Source organism: Oncorhynchus nerka, linkage group LG10 (genome assembly GCF_034236695.1).
Source record: "Oncorhynchus nerka isolate Pitt River linkage group LG10, Oner_Uvic_2.0, whole genome shotgun sequence".
NCBI classification, from domain to species: domain Eukaryota; kingdom Metazoa; phylum Chordata; class Actinopteri; order Salmoniformes; family Salmonidae; genus Oncorhynchus; species Oncorhynchus nerka.
This window is the reverse complement of record NC_088405.1, coordinates 93532452-93551294: the sequence shown is the minus strand read 5'-3', so window position 1 is coordinate 93551294 and position 18843 is coordinate 93532452. Positions and strand designations below refer to the sequence as shown.

The window sequence follows — 18843 nt, the reverse complement described above, 5'->3', positions numbered from 1 at the left end:
GGCACCTCAGTACCTCCAGGCTCTGATCAGGCCCTACACCCAAACAAGGGCACTGCGCTCATCCACCTCTGGCCTGCTCGCCTCCCTACCACTGAGGAAGTACAGTTCCCGCTCAGCACAGTCAAAACTGTTCGCTGCTCTGGCCCCCCAATGGTGGAACAAACTCCCTCACGACGCCAGGACAGCGGAGTCAATCACCACCTTCCGGAGACACCTGAAACCCCACCTCTTTAAGGAATACCTAGGATAGGATAAAGTAATCCTTCTCACCCCCCTTAAAAGATTTAGATGCACTATTGTAAAGTGGCTGATCCACTGGATGTCATAAGGTGAACGCACCAATTTGTAAGTCGCTCTGGATAAGAGCGTCTGCTAAATGACTTAAATGTAATGTAAATGTAAAGGATGTAGAGGAAGAGAAAGAGGGAGGGAAGGATGTAGAGGAAGTGAAAGAGGGAGGGAAGGATGTAGAGGAAGTGAAAGAGGGAGGGAGGGAAGGATGTAGAGGAAGAGAAAGAGAGAGGAAAGGAAAAGGAGGAAGAGAAAGAGGGAGGGAAGGAAAAGGAGGAAGAAAAAGAGGGAGGGAAGGATGTAGAGGAAGAGAAAGAGGGAGGAAAGGAAGAGGAAGAGAAAGAGAGAGGGAAGGATGTAGAGGAAGAGAAAGAGGGAGGGAAGGATGTAGAGGAAGTGAAAGAGGGAGGAAAGGAAGAGGAAGAGAAAGAGAGAGGGAAGGATGTAGAGGAAGTGAAAGAGGGAGGGAAGGAAAAGGAGGAAGAGAGGAATGTGGTGATCCAGTTAAAAGAGAGTAGTTACAGTGTGATGGTCTGACTACCATGACCCTGGCAGAGCAGCACAGACCACTGACAATACTGTGGATCTGAATGACAGAAGCCTTGGCAGACCGAGGGCTTCATATGGGGTGGGATGGACACATGAATACTGGATACACCCAGAACAGTCTGCCACAGACATCTGGCATGGGGGGGTGGGCAGACACCTCAGGCCGAGCAGCGTGGTTCCTCTTACTGCCCGTTGGTTAGTATCTTCTCCTGCATGCCAGACTTTGTCTGTTGTTGGTACCATCAAGTCTGTCTGTAGCCTCCAGGTTATGCCCCTCTCTCTCTCTCTCTCTCTCTGTGTGTAGACATCACAATTCCCCGCTCTACTCCTACCCATCTCTCTCTCTCTCCATGGTCTACCTATTGCACCACTATGTTACTGTACAGAGTCAAAAGCGATGAGTGGAAAGTTTTTAAGTCCTGGGTGTGTTTTGTAGTTTTCATCACTCTTTCCTGGGCCTACGTGAACATGTGTGTGTGTGTGTGTGTGTGTGTGTGTGTGTGTGTGTGTGTGTGTGTGTGTGTGTGTGTGAGAGAGAGAGAGTCTTAATATTTTAGCTGCCTGTTCCTGTACTTCTTGTCGTCGTTGTCTGTTGGGGAGGAGAAACACAACATCAATAATAATACCACATGAACGTCTACAGTACATGGATCTGTCCATGCATGGGGCTTAACCCGGAGCCAGAAAAACGAATGGAAACTAACAAAAAATATGGCTAAGTCCAAAACCTAGCAGGTTTTTTGCTAAATATGTACGTTCCGAGAGGTGGAAGGAGGAAGCAGAGGGGAAGAAAAGACTAAGGAAAGAATAAATTTTCTAGAAGAAGAGAGGAGAGAGTTTAGGCTGAATAAAGAATGCAGAAAAAGAGGGGAAAGTAAGAAAGAATTAAGCCCTAGAAGAGAAGCTATCCTTAACTCTGTTGTCTCACCAAAGCCCTGTTACAGTCTCTATGGAAACCAAACAATCACATTCCTCTACAGGAAGCTCATTTTAGACACTGAGTTGTACCGTCTAAGTGGTTGCGGGAGATGTACTTGAGGGCCTCGTCCAATAGGATGACAGGAAATGATATCTTTAGGACCACGATCCACTGGCACCAGGTCAGAGGGATAACCTGGAAGATCAGCTAGATAGAGAGAGGTCAGAGAGAGGTCAGAGAGAGAGGTCATAGAAAGAGAGAGAGGGGTCAGAGAGAGAGAGAGAGACAGAGACAGAGAAAAAGAGAGGTCAGAGAGAGAAAGAGAGCGACAGAAAGAGAGAGGGATACACAATAAATCATACTCTTGCCGACAGACAGAGTCAGCCAACCCGATGGACAGAGACTGTATATATACACACACACACTGTACTCACAGGCAACGGCTCAACGTAGAGGATGAGGAAGTGGAGGGACATGGAGAGGAAGATTGCTCCCAGCAGCCAGAAGTTGACCCACGGAGGCATCCTGATCATGGACTGGTTCTCTGACAGACTAGGGTCCAGAGGAGGAGGAATCACATTACAACAACTACTGATCCCAGACCTGGCCACTACAGAGGAGGAGGAGTCACATTACAACAACTACTGATCCCAGACCTGGGCACTACAGAGGAGGAGGAATCACATTACAACAACTACTGATCCCAGACCTGGGCACTACAGAGGAGGAGGAATCACATTACAACAACTACTGATCCCAGACCTGGGCACTACAGAGGAGGAGGAGTCACATTACAACAACTACTGATCCCAGACCTGGGCAGAGAAACATGGTCTACAGGACAAAGATTACACTACAGAGGAGGAGGGGTCACATTACAACAACTACTGATCCCAGACCTCGGCACTACAGAGGAGGAGGAATCACATTTACAACAACTACTGATCCCAGACCTGGGCACTACAGAGGAGGAGGAGTCACATTACAACAACTACTGATCCCAGACCTGGGCAGAGAAACATGGTCTACAGGACAAAGATTACACTACAGAGGAGGAGGAGTCACATTACAACAACTACTGATCCCAGACCTCGGCACTACAGAGGAGGAGGAATCACATTTACAACAACTACTGATCCCAGACCTGGGCACTACAGAGGAGGAGGAGTCACATTACAACAACTACTGATCCCAGACCTGGGCACTACAGAGGAGGAGGAATCACATTACAACAACTACTGATCCCAGACCTGGGCAGAGAAACATGGTCTACAGGACAAAGATTACACTACAGAGGAGGAGGAATCACATTACAACAACTACTGATCCCAGACCTGGGCACTACAGAGGAGGAGGAATCACATTTACAACAACTACTGATCCCAGACCTGGGCACTACAGAGGAGGAGGAGTCACATTACAACAACTACTGATCCCAGACCTGGGCACTACAGAGGAGGAGGAGTCACATTACAACAACTACTGATCCCAGACCTGGGCACTACAGAGGAGGAGGAATCACATTACAACAACTACTGATCCCAGACCTGGGCACTACAGAGGAGGAGGAGTCACATTACAACAACTACTGATCCCAGACCTGGGCACTACGGAGGAGGAGGAATCACATTACAACAACTACTGATCCCAGACCTGGGCACTACAGAGGAGGAGGAGTCACATTACAACAACTACTGATCCCAGACCTGGGCATTACAGAGGAAGAGGAGTCACATTACAACAACTACTGATCCCAGACCTGGGCAGAGAAACATGGTCTACAGGACAAAGATTACACTACAGAGGAGGAGGAGTCACATTACAACAACTACTGATCCCAGACCTGGGCAGAGAAACATGGTCTACAGGACAAAGATTACACTACAGAGGAGGAGGAATCACATTACAACAACTACTGATCCCAGACCTGGGCACGACAGAGGAGGAGGAATCACATTACAACAACTACTGATCCCAGACCTGGGCACTACAGAGGAGGAGGAGTCACATTACAACAACTACTGATCCCAGACCTGGGCAACAAAACATGGTCTACAGGACAAAGATTACACTACAGAGGAGGAGGAATCACATTACAACAACTACTGATCCCAGACCTGGGCAGAGAAACATGGTCTACAGGACAAAGATTACACTACAGAGGAGGAGGGGTCACATTACAACAACTACTGATCCCAGACCTGGGCAGCGAAACATGGTCTACAGGACAAAGATTACACTACAGAGGAGGAGGAGTCACACTACAACAACTACTGATCCCAGACCTGGGCAGCGAAACATGGTCTACAGGACAAAGATTACACTACAGAGGAGGAGGGGTCACATTACAACAACTACTGATCCCAGACCTGGGCAGCGAAACATGGTCTACAGGACAAAGATTACACTACAGAGGAGGAGGGGTCACATTACAACAACTACTGATCCCAGACCTGGGCAGCAAAACATGGTCTACAGGACAAAGATTACACTACAGAGGAGGAGTCACGTTACAACAACTACTGATCCCAGACCTGGGCAGCAAAACATGGTCTACAGGACAAAGATTACACTACAGAGGAGGAGGGGTCACGTTACAACAACTATTGATCCCAGACCTGGCAAAACATGGTCTACAGGACACTACAGATGTACCAGGTCTGATATGCTGGTCCCGTGTGGCCCAGTTGGTCGAGCATGGCACTAGCAACGCCAGGGTTCAATTCCAGGGATCACCCAGGTGTAAAAATGAACGCACGCACTAACTGTCACTTTGAGTAATAGTATCTGCTAAATGGCAAATATTAAATAATAAATGAATAATATGACTTTAGTTAGAAGAGCAAAACATGAATGGATTGTTAAGAACAAATTCTTATTTTCAATGACGGCCTAGGAACAGTGGGTTAACTGCCTGTTCAGGGGCAGAACGACAGATTTGTACCTTGTCAGCTCGGGGGATTGAACGCTCTAACCACTAGGCTACCTACCGCCCCTACACTCTAACCACTAGGCTACCCTGCCGCCCCTACACTCGTAACCACTAGGCTACCCTGCCGCCCCTACACTCTAACCACTAGGCTACCCTGCCGCCCCTACACTCTAACCACTAGGCTACCCTGCCGCCCCTACACTCTAACCACTAGGCTACCCTGCCGCCCCTACACTCTAACCACTAGGCTACCCTGCCGCCCCTACACTCTAACCACTAGGCTACCCTGCCGCCCCTACACTCTAACCACTAGGCTACCTACCACCCCTACACTCTAACCACTAGGCTACCCTGCCGTAGTGGGCTGACCGCTTAATATATTCCACTTTAAAATGTAAATAGTTATTCTGTACTTTAACCCAAACGTCTCTTCCATGAACGTGTTCCTTCCTCATCTGTTACTATGGTGATATTCGTACATCATATGGATGGAGTTCAAAACCGAATGAAAACAGGCTTCCCGATCCAACGGCAACTTAATGTGCAACTTAATGTTCTCCATAATGTGCTCCGGTCAATTATACAGTGTCTCGTTTTGGCTTGGAGAAATGAACCACAATTTACTTTTTTTTTTACTGACCCTAGAACTATTAATTATAATATTTCCTTCCCAAAGAAATGTTTCCTTCTCATGAGAGAGAGAGAGAGATTAGGCCTATGGGTTTGTGGGTAGCTTCTGACAGGGCTACTCCATAGGAAACCCTGGCAGAGAGAGAGAGTCAGACTTTTCCCTACCTCCCTCCATCACAAAACACCACGATGACGTCTCTCCATGTTCGAGATGTGGAAATAGGCCTGATGCCTTCCAACTACCCAGAAATAACATGGTGATGCTGTGGGAAAACATTCATAACCATAGTAACATGGATGTGACTGTAGGCTATGCTATCATTAAAGCAAATAGAATAAACTGTACTTATAAAAGGCTTATAAAGTTATTGTTGGAAGTTTACCTACACTTAGGTTGGAGTCATTTAAAACTCGTTTCTCAACCACTCCACAATTTTCTTGTTAACAAACTATAGTTTGTTAACAAGAAATTTGTGGAGTGGTTTAAAACCGAGTTTAAATGACTCCAACCTAAGTGTAGGTAAACTTCCGACATCAACTGTACATACAATCATATAGCGATGTTCCCTCTAAGTAGGAGAGGCTGCTGATTGACCTGTTGAGGGAGTTGAACATCTCTATGGTGACCAGCACGGAGAGGGCCATGGTGGTGGGGAAACGAGACTCAAACACCTCACAGTCGATGCCCTGGAACATGAGGTTGTCCTCCGAGCACTGCATAAAGTGCCTCTGTGTGGAGAGAGAGGACAAAGGTGAGCGGGTTTCACAGCATTAGGACAACAGAAACGTACATGACAGCACAGTAGAATGGGCTTTGTGCTGCACCGTTCAAATTCATTCTCTTCAATTCTATATTAAAAAATATATATATGTTTTACCTTTATTTAACTAGGCAAGTCAGTTAAGAAGAAATTCGTATTTACAATGACAGCCTAGGAACAGTGGGTTAACTGGTCTAGGAACAGTGGGTTAACTGGCCTAGGAACAGTGGGTTAACTGGCCTAGGAACAGTGGGTTAACTGGTCTAGGAACAGTGGGTTAACTGGTCTAGGAACAGTGGGTTAACTGGTCTAGGAACAGTGGGTTAACTGGTCTAGGAACAGTGGGTTAACTAGTCTAGGAACAGTGGGTTAACTGGCCTAGGAACAGTGGGTTAACTGGCCTAGGAACAGTGGGTTAACTGGCCTAGGAACAGTGGGTTAACTGGTCTAGGAACAGTGGGTTAACTGGTCTAGGAACAGTGGGTTAACTGGTCTAGGAACAGTGGGTTAACTGGTCTAGGAACAGTGGGTTAACTAGTCTAGGAACAGTGGGTTAACTGGCCTAGGAACAGTGGGTTAACTGGCCTAGGAACAGTGGGTTAACTGGCCTAGGAACAGTGGGTTAACTGGCCTAGGAACAGTGGGTTAACTGGCTGTTCAGGGGCAGAACGACAGATTTGTACCTTGTCAGCTCTGGGATTTGAACTTGCAACCTTCCGGTTACTAGTCCAACACTCTAACCACTAGGCTACCTTCCGCCTCTACACTCTAACCACTAGGCTACCTACCGCCTCTACACTCTAACCACTAGGCTACCCTGCCGCCCCTACACTCTAACCACTAGGCTACCCTGCCGCCCCTACACTCTAACCACTAGGCTACCCTGCCGCCCCTACACTCTAACCACTAGGCTACCCTGCCGCCTCTACACTCTAACCACTAGGCTACCCTGCCGCCTCTACACTCTAACCACTAGGCTACCCTGCCGCCTCTACACTCTAACCACTAGGCTACCTACCGCCTCTACACTCTAACCACTAGGCTACCCTGCCGCCCCTACACTCTAACCACTAGGCTACCCTGCCTCTACACTCTAACCACTAGGCTACCCTGCCGCCCCTACACTCTAACCACTAGGCTACCCTGCCGCCTCTACACTCTAACCACTAGGCTACCCTGCCACCCCATATACAGTGCATTCAGATAGTATTCAGACCTCTTGATCCCCCCCCCCCCACACATTTTGTCATCCTAAAATGGATTCAATTAAAACATGTTCCTCATCAATATCCCATAATGACAAAGCGAAAATAGGTTTTTAGAAATTATTGCAAATGTGTATATATATATATATATATATATATAAAAGCAGACATACCTTATTTACACAAGTATTCAGACCCTTTGCTATGAAACTCGAAATTGAGCTCGGGTGCATCCTGTTTCCATTGATCATCCTTGAGATGTTTCTACAACTCTGAGTCCTCCTGTGGTAAAATGTAATTGATTGGACATGATTTGGAAAGGCACACACCAGTCTATACAAGGTCCCACAGTTGACAGTGCATGTCAGAGCAAAAAACAAAGCCATGAGGTCGAAGGAATTGTCCGTAGAGCTCCGAGACAGGATTGTGTCGAGGCACAGATCTGGGGAAGCTGGCCTCCTGGCCAAACTGGCGGTCTGATGAATCTGATGGTCACTCAATGAGCGCTAGAGTACCTCAGTGGAGATGGGAGAACCTTCCAGAAGGACAACCATCTTTGCGCATTCCACCAATTTAGGCCTTTATGGTAATGGCCAGACAGAAGCCACTCCTCAGTAAAAGGCACATGACAGCCCACTTGGAGTTTGCCGAAAGGCACCTGAAGGACTCTCAGACCATGAGAAACAAGATTCTTAGGTCTGATGAAACCAAGATTGAAGTCTTTGGCCTGAATGCCAAAGTGTCACATCTGGAGGAAACCTGGCACCATCTCTACGATGAAGCATGGTGGAGGCAGCATCATACTGTGGGGATGTTTTTCAGCGGCAGGGACTGTGAGACTAGTCAGGGTCGAGGGAAAGATGAATGGAGCAAAGTACAGAGATCTTTGATGAAAACCTGCTCCAGAGTGCTCAGGACCTCAGACTGGGGCAAAGGTTCACCTTCCAACAGGACAACGACCCTAAGCACACAGCCAAGACAACACAGGAGTGGCTTCTAGACAAGTATATGAATGTCTTTAAGTGGCCCATCTCAAGACATCAGTCAGGAAGTTAAAGCTTGTTCGCAAATGGGTCTTCCAAATGGACAATGACCCCAAGCACACTTCTAAAGTTGTGGCAAAATGGCTTAAGGACAACAAAGTCAAGGTATTGGAGTGGTCATCACAAAGCCCTGACCTCAGTCCTATAGAAAATGTCTGGGCAGAACTGATAAGGTGTGTGCAAGGAAGGACGCCTACAATCCTGACTCAGTTACACCAGAGCCCGGACTTGAACCCGATCGAACATCTCTGGAGAGACCTGAAAATAGCTGTGCAGTGACATTCTCCACCCAACCTGACAGAGCTTGAGAGGATCTGCAGAGAAGAATGGGAGAAACTCCCCAAATACAGGTGTGCCAAGCTTGTAGCGTCATACCCAAGAAGATTCGAGCCTGTAATCGCAGCCAAAGCTGCTTCAACAAAGTACTGAGTAAAGGTTCTGAATAATTATGTAAATGTGATATTTCCGCTGAATTTTTTATATAAATATTTTTTAAACATTTGCTAAAATTTCTCAAAAACTGTTTTTGCTTTGTCATTATGGAGTATTGTGTGTAGATTGGGGGGGGGGGACAATGTAATATATTTTAGAATAAGGCTTTAATTGAACAAAATGTGGAAAAAGTCAAGGAGTCTGAATACTTTTTGTATTGTATTGTATACTTTTTTGTAGATACATGAATTATACTTTTGAGTATTATTCCAAAGCTTCTTACATGGTCTTAGATGAACTTGACTGACTTCCCACAAGTAAATGATCAGAACATTCGGAGAAGACAGTGTGTGTGAATGTGTGCTGTGTCCACAGGAAGTGACCTAACCCCCCTGAGACAGGCTGTGTTGGGTCCCAGATCAGATCCGAACCCCACAGCAGCTGCAGGAGACCCTTGGACTCAGTTCCTCTCCTCCTCCTCTCCTGTTCTTCCTGTTTCTCTAACATTATTCTTCCTGTTTCTCTAACATTCTTCTTCCTGTTTCTGACATTCTTCTTCCTGTTTCTCTGACATTCTTCTTCCTGTTTCTCTGACATTCTTCTTCCTGTTTCTCTAACATTCTTCTTCCTGTTTCTCTAACATTCTTCTTCCTGTTTCTCTGACATTCTTCATCCTTCTCTCAGACCACATGTCTCATTCTCCTCCAATTCTATTGCTCTGTTTGTATGACCCCTAGAGACCGTCGTCACGGCAAACATCTGATGGGGTAACCTGGGGCTGACCATAAGAACAGCCAAATCCAGTCCAGATCAGTCCTACGTGATAAAGCACTATGGTCTGAAAACAGACACACACACACACACACACACACACACACACACACACACACACAAACAAACACATGGTGTGTTTGTTTCCACTCACCAGCTGGTAGAAGGACACGTGAGGACCTTCATCATCAAACAAGTACCACCAGGTGGCAGCACCCACCGTGCCCAGACCAACATACCCTGCAAGGACACAGTCAGACAGAGACCCAGCAACAGTGAGATCCAAGTCCATCATGATTTAATCCCCAATGGGAGCTCACAAGAATACATTACGGATACAAAAGAGTCTGAATGAGCTGCCGTTGTATTCTAACCAGTGTCCAGTAGACCAGACAGTGTCTCACCTCCGATGGCCAGGTATCTGAAGAACAGCCACCCAGAGATGAGGGGCTCCTTGGGGTTGCGGGGCGGCTTGTCCATGATGTCCAGGTCTGGGGGGTTGAAGCCCAGGGCAGTCGCAGGGAGACCATCTGTCACCAGGTTGACCCACAGCAACTGGACCGGGATCAGAGCCTCAGGAAGACCCAAGATGGCAGTCAAGAAGATGCTTCCAGACAGCGCGGGGGGGGGGGGGGCACACATCAGAAAGACATAAAGACAAGAGTCAGTATTCCTGAGAACTCTGGTTAGGAGACTGGACAACGTATGTGTGTCTGTCTGATGTGGTGGGCTTGCATTACTATCGTCATGGATACTGGAAATCCCCCAGACCCAACAAGGAGAGTAAAAGAAGGACATTTCCCAGGTCCTCACGAGGACAAACGGCTATTTTAGGGGCTAGGTTCAGGGTAAAACGTTTATTTTATTTAACTAGGCAAATCAGTTAAGAACTAATTCTTATTTACAATGACGGCCTACACAAAAGGCCTCCTGCGGGGACGGGGGCCTGGGATAATTCCAAAAAATAAATAAATACAATATAAATATAGGACAAAAAAAACACACATCGCAACAAGAGACAACACTGCATGGTTAATGTTAGGGAAAATTGCATTTTGAATGAAAATCAATTTTAGGTCCCCACAAGGATAGTAAAACATGTGTGTGTGTGTGTGCAGTGCATGCGTCGGTGCTTACCAGACGACCTCTCCCACGTTGGAGGAGATGAGGTATCGTATGAACTGTTTCATGTTGTTGTAGATGGCCCTGCCCTCCTCCACAGCCGCCACGATGGTAGAGAAGTTATCGTCAGACAGAACCATCTCAGATGCTGACTTCGCCACAGCTGTGCCCGAGCCCATGGCAATGCCAATCTCTGCCTTCTTCAGGGCTGGCGCGTCGTTCACCCCATCACCAGTCTGTGGAGAGAAGGAGGAATATTGAATCATTTCTTTATTTAATAGGGTTAGACTCTTATGGGTTAATAAGATGTTATACAGACATGAGATGGGAAAGTTGACCTATCACAGAACTCTTTCATTGTCAAGGCAAGTCAGAATTAGATTGGCCCAGAAGTGATTTATCCAAAGAATTAGCTCGAACATATCTATGAATTCATTTATTAATTTGCACACCAATGAAACAAGATCAATATTAATCTAGACCAAGTCAGGATTATAATGAAATAAAGTCAATATTAATCTAGATCAAGTTAGGATTATGATGAAATAAGGTCAATATTAATCTAGATCAAGTCAGGATTATAATGAAATAAGGTCAATATTAATCTAGATCAAATCAGGATTATAATGAAATAAGGTCAATATTAATCTAGATCAAATCAGGATTATAATGAAATAAGGTCAATATTAATCTAGATCAAGTCAGGATTATAATGAAATAAGGTCAATATTAATCTAGATCAAGTCAGGATTATAATGAAATAAAGTCAATATTAATCTAGATCAAATCAGGATTATAAAGAAATAAGGTCAATATTAATCTAGATCAAGTCAGGATTATAATGAAATAAGGTCAATATTAATCTAGATCAAGTCAGGATTATAATGAAATAAAGTCAATATTAATCTAGATCAAGTCAGGATTATAATGAAATAAGGTCAATATTAATCTAGATCAAGTCAGGATTATAATGAAATGAGGCGCTGAGCTCCCACAGCCATGCAGTTAAAGGACTAGGGGAGGAGCTGTGTGTCAACCCTCTTCTCACCATGGCAGTGATCTCATCAAACGACTGCAGGAAGCCCACAATCTTAGACTTGTGGGCAGGCTCCACGCGGGCAAAGCACCGTGCCCGCTTCACAGCATCTCTCTGGGAGTCTATGGGCAGGTCATCAAACTCTCGGCCCGTGTAGGCCTTGCCCAGTACATCCTCATCCTCGCCGAAGATACCGATGCGTCGGCAGATGGCCACGGCCGTGCCCTTGTTGTCCCCGGTGATCATGATAACACGGATGCCCGCCTCGGCGCACAGCTGGATGGAACCAATCACCTCCTTCCTGGGCGGGTCCAGCATACCCACACAGCCAACAAACGTTAGGCCCGTCTGGGGAGAGAGGTAGAGAGAGAGACGGAGGAGGAGCGAGAGACAGAGGAGGACGAGGAGGAGCGAGAGAGCGAGAGCGGAGGAGGGAAGGGTAGAGGGGAAAGACAGTAGAATGAACCAATAAGCACAAGATGGATAAACGTCAAACACCCAGTCAAGCATTCAAATACAACCTGGATGTAGCGAAGGATCGATGACAGGTGTCACCGTAGAACTAAACCATTTCAATTCTTATCAATTCTTTCAATGTGGATGGTCTTTCCCACCGGGAACCAGTTCAACTTTTTTTTTTTTTAACACAACAACATTCTTCGCTTTTTTGAGTGAGTCATCTCCTTGCCTAGTCTGCCCACGAGTCTGGCATTCACCCAGCTTCTTGTTCGTCTCTGACTGACCTCATACTCAGCAAACTTGGTGGAGTTCTCCAGATCCATGTCCTGTTGTCTAGGTGGCGAGTCCCGTGTGGCCATGCCCAGGCATCTCAGCGTGTCCCTGCCCGTGCCCCAGTCCCTGATCAGGGAGGTGAGCTGCTCTTTCAGGGGCATGGTCAGCGCCACCTTCCCTGTGCCAACACGCAGGTACTGGCAACGCTCCATCACACTCTCTGGGGCACCCTGTGGGAGTGGAGGGGTGGGCGGGATATAGATATATATTTAGTGTGTGTGTGTGCACGCGTGTGTCAGTATGTGTGTCTGTCTGTCTGTATGTATGTATGTGTGTGTCTGTATGTGTGTGTGTGTGTCTGTGTTAGAGGGGTCAAAAGGTCACAATGGACATCCAAGCTCCTCTCCCACTCTGGTTTATAGAAAAAATGCATAGAGTCGCATTCAGTTGATCTGTTGATTGAGGTGTGTGTCTGTGTGTCTGTGTTTCTGTCTGTCTGTCTGTGTTTCTGTCTGTCTGTCTGTCTGTCTGTCTGTCTGTCTGTCTGTCTGTCTGTCTGTCTGTCTGTCTGTCTGTCTGTCTGTCTGTCTGTCTGTCTGTCTGTCTGTCTGTCTGTCTGTCTGTCTGTCTGTACCTTGATGAACATCTTGCACCCAGAGCCTGTTTTGTTGGTGGGGGTACAGTACACAGACATGGACTTGCGGTCCCGAGAGAACTCCAGAGTAAACTCTTTCTTCATCAGCTGTCTGATCACCTGGTAGGAGAGAGAAAGAGGGAGGTGAGAGAGCGGAAGATGAGATGGAGGGTGAGAGAGAGGGGCAGATGAGATGGAGGGTGAGAGAGAGGGGCAGATGAGATGGAGGGTGAGAGAGAGGGGCAGGTGAGTTGGAGGGATGAGAGAGAGGGGCAGATGAGATGGAGGGATGAGAGAGAGGGGCAGATGAGATGGAGGGCGAGAGAGAGGGGCAGATGAGATGGAGGGCGAGAGAGAGGGGCAGATGAGATGGAGGGATGAGAGAGAGGGGCAGGTGAGATGGAGGGCGAGAGAGAGGGGCAGATGAGATGGAGGGATGAGAGAGAGGGGCAGATGAGATGGAGGGCGAGAGAGCGGGTTAAGTGGGCTTGTTTGTGGACCTGTCAGTGTAAGCCGGTGCCCAAGATGTATATTCCAGACAGGCATGTTAGTGGGCACCTGTGGGGGACTGGGGGGCTTGACTCTGGCTTGGCTGTGTTGTTGTTGTGATAAAGGGGGCTCTTATGTGCCAGGTGGGAGCAGAGTGGGAGGTGTCTCTGGCTGCTGACACCTAATGGATAGGGCTCAATAAGAGGGTGATGTCCGGGGGAGGGAGTCTTGGCTGGGCTGCTGACACATAATGGATAGGGCTCAATAAGAGGGTCCGGGAGAGGGAGTCTTGGCTGGGCTGCTGACACCTAATGGATAGGGCTCAATAAGAGGGTCCGGGGGAGGGAGTCTTGGCTGGGCTGCTGACACCTAATGGATAGGGCTCAATAAGAGGGTGATGTCCGGGGAGGGAGTCTTGGCTGGGCTGCTGACACCTAATGGATAGGGCTCAATAAGAGGGTCCGGGAGAGGGAGTCTTGGCTGGGCTGCTGACACCTAATGGATAGGGCTCAATAAGAAGGTCCGGGGGAGGGAGTCTTGGCTGGGCTGCTGACACCTAATGGATAGGGCTCAATAAGAGGGTCCGGGAGAGGGAGTCTTGGCTGGGCTGCTGACACCTAATGGATAGGGCTCAATAAGAGGGTCCGGGGGAGGGAGTCTTGGCTGGGCTGCTGACACCTAATGGATAGGGCTCAATATGAGGGTGATGTCCGGGGGAGGGAGTCTTGGCTGGGCTGCTGACACCTAATGGATAGGGCTCAATAAGAGGGTGATGTCCGGGGGAGGGAGTCTTGGCTGGGCTGCTGACACCTAATGGATAGGGCTCAATAAGAGGGTCCGGGGGAGGGAGTCTTGGCTGGGCTGCTGACACCTAATGGATAGGGCTCAATAAGAGGGTCCGGGAGAGGGAGTCTTGGCTGGGCTGCTGACACCTAATGGATAGGGCTCACTAAGAGGGTCCGGGGGAGGGAGTCTTGGCTGGGCTGCTGACACCTAATGGATAGGGCTCAATAAGAGGGTCCGGGGGGAGGGAGTCTTGGCTGGGCTGCTGACACCTAATGGATAGGGCTCAATAAGAGGGCCCGGGGGAGGGAGTCTTGGCTGGGCTGCTGACACATGAGCTGCGGTTCAGTATGACAGAATGGCGTGCAGCGTTGAATTCAACGGAAAACAGTACTGAACTGAACGACCCATGGAAAAACTTGATTATGGAGGGATTACAAGAGGGCAATTACCATATGGTGTGGCTGTACGAGTTTTGCAATTTCAGACAGTCACACCCACATGGATCAGGCCACACCCATATTGCTCAGGCCACACACACATTGCTCAGGCCACACACACACACACATGGATCAGGCCACACCCATATTGCTCAGGCCACACACACATTGCTCAGGCCACACCCACATGGATCAGGCCACACCCACCAAACAGGAGCACATGTACCACAAAGGCTGTTGAAGAACGGTGTACACCATTTTGGGGGGAAACGTCACGCAATGTAGCCAACTGAACCTACCCGTAAAGGATGAGACACCAAACACCATGTCTACTCTTGACTGGGAGGTTGGACTGTGTTTTTGTGATGGAGGGAGGGGTCTATCAGACCAGGTGGGGGACTAGGACTGGGAGGTTGGACTGTGTTGTTGTGATGGAGGGAGGGGTCTATCAGACCAGGTGGGGGACGAGGACTGGGAGGTTGGACTGTGTTGTTGTGATGGAGGGAGGGTCTATCAGACCAGGTGGGGGACGAGGACTGGGAGGTTGGACTGTGTTGTTGTGATGGAGGGAGGGGTCTATCAGACCAGGTGGGGGACTAGGACTGGGAGGTTGGACTGTGTTGTTGTGATGGAGGGAGGGGTCTATCAGACCAGGTGGGGGACTAGGACTGGGAGGTTGGACTGTGTTGTTGTGATGGAGGGAGGGGTCTATCAGACCAGGTGGGGGACTAGGACTGGGAGGTTGGACTGTGTTTTTGTGATGGAGGGAGGGGTCTATCAGACCAGGTGGGGGACGAGGACTGGGAGGTTGGACTGTGTTGTTGTGATGGAGGGAGGGGTCTATCAGACCAGGTGGGGGACGAGGACTGGGAGGTTGGACTGTGTTGTTGTGATGGAGGGAGGGGTCTATCAGACCAGGTGGGGGGACGAGGACTGGGAGGTTTGACTGTGTTTTTGTGATGGAGGGAGGGGTCTATCAGACCAGGTGGGGGGACGAGGACTGGGAGGTTGGACTGTGTTTTTGTGATGGAGGGAGGGGTCTATCAGACCAGGTGGGGGACGAGGACTGGGAGGTTGGACTGTGTTGTTGTGATGGAGGGAGGGGTCTATCAGACCAGGTGGGGGGACGAGGACTGGGAGGTTGGTTGTTGACACCTGGGGTATAATCACTATTCTACATCGTAGCTAACTGCCTCGCAACGGAAAACAATTTGCAGCAAATTAAAGGCAGTTCCCTGTTTGGTTCGTAATGAAAACACCCTGATGGTACTCTAACATCCTGTCTAAACAGTCAGCCAATGGCACCAGCCAGACAATTGGGCAAGTGTGTACATATGACTCAATGTGGGCCAGACAGGACCCTCTTGTCTGTGAAGCTCCAGTGACAACAGATGATTCAGAGATAAAGGTCCTCTGATGTTACAGAGGACCCTGATGTTACAGAGGACCCTGATGTTACAGAGGACCCTGATGTTACAGAGGACCCTGATGTAACAGAGGACCCTGATGTTACAGAGGACCCTGATGTAACAGTATAACTGTAGGTCCTCTGATGTTACAGAGGACCCTGATGTTACAGAGGACCCTGATGTTACAGAGGACCCTGATGTTACAGAGGACCCTGATGTTACAGAGGACCCTGATGTTACAGAGGACCCTGATGTTACAGAGGACCCTGATGTTACAGTATAACTGTAGGTCCTCTGATGTTACAGAGGACCCTGATGTAACAGTATAACTGTAGGTCCTCTGATGTTACAGAGGACCCTGATGTAACAGTATAACTGTAGGTCCTCTGATGTTACAGAGGACCCTGATGTAACAGTATAACTGTAGGTCCTCTGATGTTACAGAGGACCCTGATGTAACAGTATAACTGTAGGTCCTCTGATGTTACAGAGGACCCTGATGTAACAGTATAACTGTAGGTCCTCTGATGTTACAGAGGACCCTGATGTAACAGTATAACTGTAGGTCCTCTGATGTTACAGAGGACCCTGATGTAACAGTATAACTGTAGGTCCTCTGATGTAACAGAGTACCCTGATGTAACAGTATAACTGTAGGTCCTCTGATGTTACAGAGGACCCTGATGTAACAGTATAACTGTAGGTCCTCTGATGTTACAGAGGACCCTGATGTAACAGTATAACTGTAGGTCCTCTGATGTTACAGAGGACCCTGATGTAACAGTATAACTGTAGGTCCTCTGATGTTACAGAGGACCCTGATGTAACAGTATAACTGTAGGTCATCTGATGTTACAGAGGACCCTGATGTAACAGTATAACTTTAGGTCCTCTGATGTTACAGAGGACACTGATATAACAGTATAACTTTAGGCCGTCCCCTCGCCCCGACCCGGGCGCGAACCAGGGACCCTCTGCACACTTCAACAACAGTCATCCACGAAGCATCGTTACCCATCTCTCCACAAAAGCCGCGGCCCTTGCAGAGCAAAGGGGGAACCACTACTTCTAGGTCTCAGAGCAAGTGACGTCACCGATTGAAATGCTATTTAGCGCGCACCACCGCTAACTAGCTAGCCGTTTCACATCCGTTACACTGACACCACTTAGGCTTTACAAAAGTAGCCCAATTATTGGCAAAAGAGCTGATCCGATTGGTCAAAAGACCAATTAGTTCAGAAAAATAAATATCAGAATTAGGCTGCCTGTGTAAACACACCCTTGAAAAAGGTACAACTCAACTTGGCTTTAATTAAGCTTGTAGTTATCAGGGAACACAGCCCTGCTTTCACACCCTTCAAAATCTGCCAAATAACAACTGCTATAAATACATGAGAATATAGCATGGTAGTCTAAATAGCAAGGATGTTAAATGGCTGTATGGTGTAGTGGCTTCTGATAGAGCATTAACAGTAGGGGTCACCTGGGCTCCAGTTACACAGCTACGTGAGTTATCAGGCTGGTAGTCAGGTAGAAACAATATCATCCACTGCTCCTCTCCCAGCGTCTCCATCTCCCTGTTTCCCATTCCCTTCCCTTCATCCCATACAGTCACCTCTCCCCCCCCCCCCCTTCATCCCTACCTCCTCCTCTCTCCCCTCCCACCCTTCCCCCACAGCCTCCCTCCCAACATCCCTTCTCCCCAGCCTCCCTCCCTCCCTTCTCTCTCTCTCCCCTCCCAACATCCCTACCTTCTCCTCTCCCCCTCCCTTCATCCCTACCTTCTCCTCTCCCCCTCCTTCATCCCTACCTTCTCCTCTCCCCCTCCCAACATCCCTACCTTCTCCTCTCCCCCTCCCAACATCCCTACCTTCTCCTCCTCCCCCTCCCTTCATCCCTACCTTCTCCTCTCCCCCTCCCTTCATCCCTATCTTCTCCTCTCCCCTCCCTTCATCCCTACCTTCTCCTCTCCCCCTCCCTTCATCCCTACCTTCTCCTCTCTCCCTCCCTTCATCCCTACCTTCTCCTCTCCCCTCCTTCATCCCTACCTTCTCCTCTCCCCCTACTTCATCCCTACCTTCTCCTCTCCCCCTCCCTTCATCCCTACCTTCTCCTCTCCCCCTCCTTCATCCCTACTTTCTCCTCTCCCCCCTCCCTTCATCCCTACCTTCTCCTCTCCCCCTCCCTTCATCCCTACCTTCTCCTCTCCCCCTCCCTTCATCCCTACCTTCTCCTCTCCCCTCCCTTCATCCCTACCTTCTCCTCTCTCCCTCCCTTCATCCCTACCTTCTCCTCTCCCCCTCCTTCATCCCTACCTTCTCCTCTCCCCTCCTTCATCCCTACCTTCTCCTCTCCCCCTCCCTTCATCCCTACCTTCTCCTCTCCCCCTCCTTCATCCCTACTTTCTCCTCTCCCCCTCCCTTCATCCCTACCTTCTCCTCTCCCCTCCCTTCATCCCTACCTTCTCCTCTCCCCCTCCCAACATCCCTACCCTCTCCTCTCCTCTCCCCTCCCACCCTTCCCCCACAGCCTCCTCCCAACATCCCTTCTCCCCAGCCTCCCTCTCTCTCTCTCTCCCCCTCCCAACCTTCTCCTCTCCCCTCCCTCCACCCCTACCTTCTCCTCTCCCCTCCCACCCTTCCCCCACAGCCTCCCTCCCAACATC

General features: G+C 48.7%; 1 protein-coding gene across 1 annotated transcript in view; it reads right to left on the bottom strand.

Moving 5' to 3' along the window:
* Nucleotides 1-275: 275 nt before the first annotated feature.
* Nucleotides 276-18843, bottom strand: part of atp2a3 (ATPase sarcoplasmic/endoplasmic reticulum Ca2+ transporting 3) — a 106892-nt gene continuing 88324 nt past the window's right edge. Inside the window, exons 14-23 of the mRNA XM_029657346.2 lie at nt 13058-13177; nt 12435-12653; nt 11704-12039; nt 10671-10891; nt 9938-10140; nt 9688-9773; nt 5917-6050; nt 2194-2311; nt 1849-1966; nt 276-1429 (exon numbers count right to left, since the gene is read on the bottom strand). Of these exons, the coding sequence (XP_029513206.1) occupies nt 1386-1429; nt 1849-1966; nt 2194-2311; nt 5917-6050; nt 9688-9773; nt 9938-10140; nt 10671-10891; nt 11704-12039; nt 12435-12653; nt 13058-13177 (1599 nt within the window). The 3' untranslated portion in view covers nt 276-1385. The remainder of the gene's footprint in view (nt 1430-1848; nt 1967-2193; nt 2312-5916; nt 6051-9687; nt 9774-9937; nt 10141-10670; nt 10892-11703; nt 12040-12434; nt 12654-13057; nt 13178-18843) is intronic.